The sequence below is a fragment of the Nerophis lumbriciformis genome, linkage group LG03 (genome assembly GCF_033978685.3).
Source record: "Nerophis lumbriciformis linkage group LG03, RoL_Nlum_v2.1, whole genome shotgun sequence".
NCBI classification, from domain to species: Eukaryota; Metazoa; Chordata; class Actinopteri; order Syngnathiformes; family Syngnathidae; genus Nerophis; species Nerophis lumbriciformis.
The window spans coordinates 29,495,447-29,506,703 of NC_084550.2; the positions used below are offsets into that span (position 1 = coordinate 29,495,447).

An 11,257-nucleotide genomic window follows, 5' to 3' on the forward strand; every position below is an offset into this window, starting at 1 on the left:
AAGGCTAGTTTGTATGTTTAGCACCTAGCAATGCTACATGAGCCTATAAAGCTGCTTCCATTTAGCACTCGGCTTCTAAAACTTATTACTCATCCTCTTTGGGTTCGGGCTCAAAAATATAAGGTCCTGGATCACCATTTGTCTCAAAGTAATCCCAAAGTCTGCTTGATTAGCATTGTTGTTGATGGGGAAAAGATCTGTGGTTTCTCCTCTACGTTACGCGATCACATGACTGGCTTCCTCATGATCTCTCAAAATGGCGCGGGAATCTCCGTAAGATTGATACTAGTTTGATCATAGCTATTTATTTGCTAACTTTGGAAGTCTTTTAGTGTCACAAATCTGATATATATATATGATAACAAATCTGATATATATATGATAATAACTTCAAAATGAAGGCAACTTGTTTTTCCACTCTACTGCTACTTTAGGTTAGCTGGAGTCTGTTGACATCGATCACATAATACCGATATTGCAACATACACGTTAGCCAGTCAGACCTTGGTACAGTAAGTACTATGTATTGAATAAGGTTGTGTTATAGCACACATATATACTGTACATGTTAGCCAGTCAGACCTTGGTACAGTAAGTACTATGTATTGAATAAGGCTGTGTTATAGCACAACTAGAAGACTTAGGAAGTCTACTTAAGATCCTTGTCCAGCTATCCTCCGATAGGGTCACTTTCTCAAAGTGACTTGATTGAATTCAGAGACTCAATTAGATTGCGAATACGTGTAATTGATCCTTTCAAAGTCAGAAGTGGTGTCAAGAAAAAGCATCTGAAACTGTCAGTCGGTAAGTTTAAAACCTGGGGAAAGTATTACAAACAAAACTGTAGATATCTAAAAGAGTGTTGATTAGGGAGTGAAAATGTTGGTGTAAAAAGGCAAAAGTGTTGTCAAAGTATAAATGATTGATCCCCAGACGTGATCATCTTAAAGAGGCACTCTGAACAAGAGAGGAGGTTAGCAGGCATGCAGGTGATGATTGACTTTTTGGATTACTTACAGCAACTCTTTGAGAAAAAAAGAATAGGAACATTTCTATCAGCACAAAGTGTTACAGCGCAAGCCCTGAAAGGAAACTTTGATAATCAAGACTACATTTCCTGCAGTTGGGTGCATTTCTAAACTATTTTTAGATTTATTCTCATCTACTAACCTCTTTTAGTTGGCTTTTTGACAATTACATGTCCAATTTAATGCACCACAGAAACTGCATGTTTTTTTTAGTAATTGACTAACATTATTATCATTGAAAATGTGATGTCAAATTCTACAACATGCATGCAAAGAACTCTATATTACAAACAAAGAAACAAAAAACAAAAGTCTATATTACAGCCACGCCCCCTTACTTTCAGCGTCACGTCAGAAATATATTTTCTCACAGGCTACTAATCATTGGCGTTGTTGTTAAGGTCCCCTAAATAATTTGGTGGTTTTTTTTTTGTTTTTTTTACAAATAAATGCCGACATATTCATTATAAAGTGGCCCAAATATGAGTTTAAATAAATAATCATATAACCTGTTATTATTCACTCAGTTTCCCCTCACTTCGTAGCGTAAGGTAGAGAGCCCCTTTCGTGCGTCGGTATCCAATCCATTCCACTTGTTCATATAGAAAATTCCCACATCACTCAAATTCCAGCCTGCATTTTCTCTGCGACCTTGCTTGCGGTCCTGCAGGTGTACGAAGCACATTATCTTCCTTTACAGTGAGAGAAGCTGCACAAAACCTTGTGTGTGCAATTGTAAATCATTTATTTTTTAAGTTTTGTGTTTCTTGTAGAATCTATATAAAGTAATATACATTAGCCTATTGTTAAAATAATGAAAAAAGCATCATTAAATATATTTGTTTTATTGTATTGTTACATTAATAGCTGTTTTATTATTATAGGATGGCTTGTTAAACATTTAATAGGATTTTCAGACTGAGGAAAAACCAAGACATTTAATATAAAATGTAAAATGAATAAATACATAAAAAGAAAAAGAAAATATATGGTTAAAAGCCATCGTCCCGGGAGCATTTCATTTCGTCCCGTGCATTTAAAAATAATAATAATAATAATAATAATAACAATGAATAATTTCTAAGTCTTTGTTAGCCGTTTGTGAAGTTTTGTGCTCGTGCGTAACATTCGCTCGCATCCTGTGCATCTCCTGGGGGCAAAGCCCCCCGTCCTTAAAAGCTAGTGACGCCCCTGCTTACTAATAAATGACAATATTCATGACAAATTTGTGCTTTGTTTGAAAGATGTGATATTTGCTTTTACACTGTATGAAAAAACATTTCAAAAGGAATTTGACCTTTGTAACCTCAGTATACTATTAGTTTTATATTCCTAAATGTAAGTTTCTCAATACCCGACCTGTTTTTTGTGCCTTTAAAAAAGATTTAGAACTCTACATTAAAACACTCTCTACCTCTAACAAGCAAAAGCTGTGAAAACTATGATGTTGTGTTCCAAATTTAAGTTATTTACTGAGATTGAGCCTATGGATTTGCACTTAGTTTGTTATATATATATATATATATATATTATATATATATATATATATATATATATATATATATATATATATATTATATATATATATATATATATATATATATATATATATATATATATATATATATATATATATATATATTGCATTCTATTTTACTTACTTTGAATTTACAACCCCCTGGTGCTATTTTGTACTTACTTTGACTATTATTTCTCAACTGTTTGTAAATGTTGAAATTTATAACTAAAGGTTAATAAAATAAAAAAAGACAAGGAGTAAGCTAGCTAGAAGTTAGCTAACTATGCTAACTAGCGAGCTGTCGTGAAGGTCAGTGCAGAGTTTAGACAAGATGAAGCTAGAGTACCTGCGGCTGTGAAGAAACTTCATCAAATGTTGTTTACAATCTTATTTGAACACTTTGTCGTGTGTTTACATCATTCACCCAAGGAAATGTTGTCATGTTAGAGTTCCGACCGGACAGGTTTTCACAGGACACGTGTCCGGTGTTGTGTGTCGCACTGAGAAGCCCCGGATGTTAACTCCATCTTTTGACACGCCCCCTTCGAGTCCCAGCCTTTTTCCATTATTTTGTATATTTTAATTTATTTTATTTTATAAACCTTTGTTTAAAAACTGCAACATTTACAAACAATCGATAAATAATAATAATCAAATTAAGTACAAAAACAGTACAAAACAGCGACAAGGGGTTGTAAACGCATTAAAGTAAGTAAAATAGAATGCAATATATATATATATATATATATATATATATATATATATATATATATATATATATATATATATATATATATATATATATATATATATATGGGCAGCACGGTGGTAGAGGGGTTAGTGCATCTGCCTCACAATACGAAGGTCCTGAGTAGTCTTGGGTTCAATCCCGGGCTCGGGATCTTTCTGTGTGGAGTTTGCATGTTCTCCCCGTGACTGCGTGGGTTCCCTCCGGGTACTCCGGCTTCCTCCCACCTCCAAAGACATGCACCTGGGGATAGGTTGATTGGCAACACTAAATTGGCCCTAGTGTGTGAATGTGAGTGTGAATGTTGTCTGTCTATCTGTGTTGGCCCTGCGATGAGGTGGCGACTTGTCCAAGGTGTACCCCGCCTTCCGCCCGATTGTAGCTGAGATAGGCTCCAGCGCCCCCCGCGACCCCCCCCCAAAAAAGGGAATAAGCGGTAGAAAATGGATGGATGGATGGATATATATACGGTATATATATAGCAAAGTGCAAAGCCATAGGCTCACACAAGTTCAGTAAATAATTAAAATTTGGAACACAGCATCATCGTTTTCACAGCTTTTTGCTTGTTAGAGGTAATGAGTGTTTTAACGTAGGGTTGAGTCTCAGCCTTACACGCTGCAATATTTGACTAAAAAACCGCACAAGTGATATTTTGAAGTGTAAATAAATGTTTATTTCCACGTTTCCATCTCACATGCCTGAATTCAAGCCCTGAGCTTCTCCCTTGGTTGGACTTTTCCCTGATTAAATGGACACTTCCATCTTGTGCTCCTTCATGACTCTTTCATGTACAACTTCTTTATTTATTTGTCTTTTTGACAAATAACTTTGTTTTACAACACCTGTTGGTGAAAGGAAGGAACCCACAATTTTATTTGGGGTTTTGGTCTAATAAACATTTTTGGGGGAAACAACTAATAGTCGACTGTATAAAGCAGGGAAGTCCAAACTGTGGCCCTCCGACATCTTCAATTTGGACGCTCAAGTTCAATAAGCAATGTGGTCTTGTCATATATGGACCATTATTTTCAGCCATTTTGTTACCATGAATTGATTAACGTGGACTTAAACAAGTTGAACAACTTATTGGGGTGTTAGCATTTAGTGGTCAATTGTACGGAATATGTACTGTACTGTGCAATCTACTAATACAAGTTTCAATCAATCAATCAATCAAACCATTTGATCCGCGGTTTGATATATGAAACAAACAAAAAAAGTTGTTGGCACGTTCAGTCCACACACAGCGTGGTCATGGCGAGCGCAATAACGGAGGAGCTTGAACGCCCAGCGCCATTGAATCGGTGTGTTTATAAGTGCAGACTCGGTTGTGCAAAACGAGGGTTTTAAACTCATGCTGATAACGTGCTTGAACCACGTTACGACATCCCGTCGCGCACCCACTTCAGCAATAAGATTGTGCCAGATCTTTATGAGCAGGAGAAGAAAAAAGTTGTGGATGAACTATCCCGAGCATCATCTGTTGCGCTCATGACAGACGGCTGGACGTCCAGCGGAACTATAAGCGCTCACTTCATCACAGCAGACTGGGAGATGAGAAGACACGTCCCCTCTACGAGAGTCACCTTGCGCAGGTACTGACACAAGCAGTGGAGGAATGGAAGATAAAGATATCCCAGTCACACGTGATAATGCCAAAAATCAAATAATTACAGAGAATGAGGCAGGACTGGGACCACAGATAGGTGCTTTGCACATGTAGTGAATTTGGCATCACAGAAGGGAATCTCAGTCAATAGGATGGAGCGCCTCTTTGGGAGGATCAGGAAGGTTTCTTACTTCCACCCAAGCACAACAGCTGCTCATGTGCTTAAGACAAAGCAAGAAATGCTAAAGCTGCCTGCTCATACATGATGTCCCAACGAGGTGGAACTCCACTTATGATATGTTGGAGCAGCAGGCAGCTATATACTCTGCATTGACCCACAACACCCTGAAGACAAATGTCACCCTGTCTGATGAAGTGGCAGATGAGGTCCTCTAGGTGCTTAAACCCCTCAAAAGTGTTACATCTCTACTGAGCACTGAAACTTCACCATCTGTGTCAACGATCCTGCCACTGAAAACAAGAATTCTACAATCCATGGCTCCAAGTGTGGAAGACAGCAGCATCACTCCAGATGTCAGGCTTTAGTTCACTACCTATGTTTCAAGGAAGATGATGTTTCTTCTTATGTTGCACTTAAACTTGTTTTTTATTAATGGTCATTGGTCCAAGTTTAAAGAAAGGAGGAATGCCTTTTTATGTTGCACTGTTTTTCATTAATTATGTTAAAAGGAAAATAAAAATGCATGTCAAGTTGATCAACAGATTGTATTATTCTCCAGTGCAATAACAGTACTGAAATGAAGGCAAAAAGGGCATTAATGGGAGCTTTAAAAAAAAAAGAAGAAAAAAATAAGTAACTAAATAGTTACTTTTCACAGTAACGCATTACTTTTTGGTGTAAGTAACTGAGTTAGTACCGGTAACTGAGTTACTTTTGAAATAAAGTAACTAGTAACTGTAACTAGTTACTGGTTTTCAGTAACTAACCCAACACTGGATATTTCTCATTGATTACACAACTTTAAGAAGGTCACAGAAGTAAACAAGGTAGGAATCGAATTTTCACAAACTCTTAATATCCAATTATATTAATTATTAATTATATTAATTATGAATTATATATATATATATATTTATATATATATATATATATATATATATATATATATATATATATACACACACACACATATATACAAAAAATTATATATACTGTATATATATATATATGTATATATATATATATACGTGTGTGTATACATATTAGAGATGCGCGGATAGGCAATTATTTCATCCGCCACCGCATCAGAAAGTCGTCAACCATCCGCCATCCACCCGATGTAACATTTGATCAGAACCGCACCCGCCCGCACCCGCCCGCACCCGCCCGCACCCGCCCGCACCCGCCCGTTGTTATATATCTAATATAGACGATGCAAGGCATTAGTGAGGCATACCTGCCAACTACTCCGGTTTTCCCGTAATTCGTACGGTTTTCATCAACCTATTCCGGGTTACGGTTGCAGTGATAAAAAATACGGTTTTTCATTAATTTAAAAAAAAAAAGGGTGAAAACTACGCGAATTGCACCTTGTGCAGACAAGATTTTTCGATCGGACACGGAGGAATTAGCGATGTAAAAGACCATGTTGGGACAAAAAAACACAAGTCTAATGCCGTTGCTAGCGATACAAGTGGAAAACTTTCAACGTTTTTCGTCGCCCAAACAGATTCTTTGGATGTGATAAATGCCGAAGTTTTATTTACGTAGGCAATAATTGAGCATGGACTTCCAATCGCACTGGCTGATCACATGGGACAGTTAAATGTTTGTAATGCAACCTTTAAAAATCATTACGCGGTGATCGCGGTCCCAAAAATAAACTTTTCTTGCATGATAATGTCCAGAAAAACTCGCTTTATATTACTATAGAGTCCTTTTAACGAATGAGTTTGATGGTTTATCACAAACCTTAAATGAAAGAAGTCCTTTGTTCTCCTGCACCATGCATGCACTTTGGCCTTGCTTCGTGTTTGGTGCGCAATCCTGTCGGCTGTATTTCACAGCACGTCTTTGACAACTTGAAGTGGCATAAAACATTTAAAACAAAGGGGTTATAGGAACAATCACTTTCAGTGTTTTATGCCACTTCAAGTTGTCAAAGATGGTATGCTGGTGCCCGACTGCCACAAGTGGAACAAACATTTGAAACAAAGGGGTTATAGGAACAATCACTTTCAGTGTTTTATGCCACTTCAAGTAAACTTATCATAAAGTTACCATATCATTTTTGCAGTATGATCAATCTGATAGAATAAATTTGGATTTTAGCCACAAAAAGGTAATGACACCAATGTTATCTATTGGAATTGTTTAGTACTGTTATACTGTTAAAAGTGTTTATACTATTTATGCTTTCAAGTCCAAGTTGAAGAAATCTTGTTAAATGTTGACAGCATAACTACCAAAATACAGAAGTATGTCCTTAATATTTTTGCAGTGCTATTTCTGTTGAAAAGTTAAAATGATTACATTAGAGATGTGATGTGCCACTTTTCAAGTGTCTGATGGCTTAAATTAATTTTCATTAATTTTTCATATTTTTAATTCTTTTGAAAGGCTTACAAAAAAACTACATTTGAATTGTAATTCCATGCTATTGACAGGACTATTAATTTTAATGAAGTTAGCTTACCATGTTTACAGTATGATAATTGTGATAGAAATGTGAATTTTCGGCACAGAATATTTTTTACAATTGAACAAGGCAGTAGATTATACAAGCTTGGACAGAAAGTTAATAATGACACCAATTTTTTTTTTTATGGAATTGTTTAGTACTGTTTTACCATTTGTTTACTGTAAAAAGTGTTTATACTGTTTATACTTTCAATTAACAAATTGAAGTCTTGTGAAAGGTTGACAGGATAACTGGCATTAACTGTCAAAAATAATTTCAAACTATTGAAGTTAGCTTACAGAATAAACATGTCAATCAACCCATATGATTTTTGCTTTAATATTTTTGTTTTGAAAAGTCACTGTGACTGATAGAAAAGTGATGGTTTTAGCAACATTTTAACCTGTCTGAATGCTAATAATCATTTTGCGTCGGGGGGCGAAGCCCTGAACCCTCCACCAGGACTTTGTCCTGGACCTACCGGGGCCTGCGGCCCTTGGACCCTGGCTACTAGGTTTTTCTGATTTCAAAAGTTGGCAGGTATGGTGAGGTTATAAAGCTTTTGCCTGTTAAAGAAAGGAGATTGATCCAATGCAGCACAGACATTCGCGTGCCACGCTGTCACGACCCAGACGCACACCAGTGCGCAATCATATAGGAGCCGCGCTGAGCGCACCTCCAAGCGCGTCTCGCTGCCGGCGACGGCCGGGTATGGGCCCGACGCTCCAGCGCCATCCATTTTCAGGGCTAGTTGATTCGGCAGGTGGGTTGTTACACACTCCTTAGCGGGTTCCGACTTCCATGGCCACCGTCTATATCAACCAGGGTGAGCCCCACCCCTTTCGTGAGCGCACTGTGCGCGGAGTGACCCCTGTTACGCGCCCCCGACAACAGGGGTGGCGGGCAGGTAAGCTGCGCGGGCGGAGCGCGCGGAGTGACCCCTGTTACGAGCCCCCGGCCACGGGGGTGGCGGGCAGGTAAGCTGCTTACCTGCTGCGCGTGACGCCGGCCGCGGCGAAGGCGGACGAGGCGGGGTGTCAGTGCGGTGGGCGCGGTGGTGACCCTGGACGTGCGTCGGGCCCTTCTCGCGGATCGCCTCAGCTACGGCTCCCGGTGGGGCCCTCTCGGGGGAAGGGGCCTCGGTCCCGGACCCCGGCGAGGCGTCCCTTCTCCGCTCCGTAAAAGTGTCCATCTCTTTTCTTTTTTTTTCTTCTGTTGTGGCATATGCAGCAGGTGCCTGCTCGTTTTTCGTATGTGGGTAACAACATTTAACTATGTATATATATTTCCGAATTGGTTTAACTGCCACCCGCCTGAATCTATTTAAAATCTTTTTTTTTTTTATTTCATCCGCCCGACCCGACCCGACCCGACCCGACCCGCGGATAAAATCTAATTTTTTTTAATTTCATCCGCCCGATCCGCGGATAATCCGCGGACTCCGCGGTTGTGCCCGCAAACCGCGCATCTCTAATACATATATATATATATATATATATATATATATATATATATATATATATATATATATATATATATATATATATATATATATATATATATATATATATATATATATACACACACATATATATATCTCATTTCTTTGCATGCAGACGGCTTTTGGCCGCCCAGTCAAAAGGTTTGGACACCCCTGGTATGAAGGATGTATGCAGCCTGGAGTGGACCATGCAGGCAGGGCCGGCCCCTGGCATAGACCCTTTATGCGGACGTTTAGTACAACAACCAGAAGGGGGCCCCCACACCATTATTTTGTGAAGATGTTTTTCTTTCATTTAAACGTGTCAGTAAGACGTCCTCCATCATAAAAGTGAAGATGAAAGACATTTTGCTGGGTGACAAAAAGGCAAAGGGGTTCCTTCCTCCTGGTGGCAGCCAGGAACCCAACACAGACGTCACAAAGTCATCAAAGCTCACATGTAAGAGTTCACACTGGAGCCATTATCAGAGGTTTACCAGCCTTCAGAGGAAGTGGTTACAATCCCACTAATGTCGGCCGTAGCGGACGCCAAAACAAACAAGACGCAAAACCGTCATCGGCAGAGAAAGTGACACGTGGCAATGATGCATTTGAGGACACGGGAAACAACAACATTGAAAAAAGTACATGTGGAACATTGCATAACATAGAACCCAGTCTGATACAATATAAACAAACATCATGCTTTGTCCTCTATTCAAACTGTGTGTAGCGATACAGTGGACAACAAATTCAATATACTTCTATAAATATTAGCTCTGCCTTGTTTTTAATGAATACTTGGGCCTACTATGCTACTGTATGTTGCTGTCAGCACAGCCTGGCTGCATATGGATGTTAATGTATGTATACTCAATATATTCAATATACAATTGCACATGGATATTAATGTATGTATATTCAATATATTCAATATACAATTGCATAAGGATGTTACTGTATGTATATTCAATATACAATTGCACATGGATATTAATGTATGTATATTCAATATACAATTGCCTGTGCATTTGTATAATACATATTATTACACACATGGCGTGCTTTGAACTCACAAGTCCAGCGGATATTTGTGTATGGTTTAACACAAAAAAGTTTAAAACATATGATAATAGAAAATGTGTCATTAGATCATTAAAAATTGCATGCGATATTTGCTTCTTTTTTTTTTGCTGTCAAAATGGAAAGAGCGAACAGATTTAGCAAAGAAAGAGGGATAAAGCACTTTATCCATGCACACGTGCAGGCCGTGCAAAAATGAGGTGAATGAGCTTGACACCTTTGCATGACGGCAGCGTTTTCCTAACTATTTTTGGGTCACGAGCGCCCCCGATGCAATTAAACAGTTTCGCCATCTTCACTGTATTAAAGCAGTATAAAATAGTACCTCATCAAATGATTCAGACAAATGTAATAATTACAAATAAAGTGTACCTTATAATTATTCCAAGCATGCAATATATACATTTTCCTATTATTTAAATGAAGTAAATAGGCTGAATAAACATAAAGCACCTTCCATAAAATGTAAAGTAACTTAAACATCATTTAGGCTCCTACAATTTGAGTTTTGCCCTGAAGTCAAAAAGGTTAAGAATACACTTTTATTGTGAAATTACGTTTTTACCCTTAAAAACAGGAAGCAAGATATTGACTTTTCTGCAGAATAGTTTTGACACTGCAGCCCAAAGTAGCTGATGTTTGCACACAGTGTTAGTTAGCAGGAATAAATGTTCATTCCCTACAAGTCTTGCGTGTCTTTTTGAAAGAACTCTCAGTACTTCCCTCACAATCCTGCAACATAGGAAGTTGTTACCTCAATGTCTGGAAGATCTTTGCTCAGCATGATGCACGCTCCAAGTTCAAGTTGTAGACTGGACCCACTACTCCCAAGCACCACTCTGCTCCTGAATGCACACACACACACACACACACACACACACACACACACACACACACACACACACACACACACACACACTCACACGCCTTCCTGTTGCACAACTGGAATAACCTTTCTTCCCCAATGTTGCAAGCTTGACAGGCCTGGGCCGGTTCAAGTTGACTGAACTCTGCCAGGTTCAAAGTTTAGTTTCGATTCACGGCTGCATTGTAAATTTGCACTTGAGCTTTAGGATAAATAAGCAAAAGCTCCAGTAGTCCAAACTCCACCATGTTTGCCTGAAAATCTTCACTCCTGTGCACTG

General features: G+C 38.5%; 1 protein-coding gene across 2 annotated transcripts in view; it reads right to left on the reverse strand.

Moving 5' to 3' along the window:
- Positions 1 to 10,986, reverse strand: part of dpydb (dihydropyrimidine dehydrogenase b) — a 96,913-nt gene extending 85,927 nt beyond the window's left edge. Inside the window, exon 1 of one of the 2 annotated variants that reach the window (XM_061936569.2) lies at positions 10,867 to 10,986. In XM_061936569.2, the coding sequence (XP_061792553.1) occupies positions 10,867 to 10,896 (30 nt within the window). In that variant the 5' untranslated portion in view covers positions 10,897 to 10,986. Of the gene's footprint in view, positions 1 to 2,893; positions 3,027 to 10,866 lie in introns of those variants that run through there. The other variant, XM_061936575.2, reaches the window with a different exon arrangement.
- Between the last annotated feature and the right edge of the window lie 271 nt (positions 10,987 to 11,257).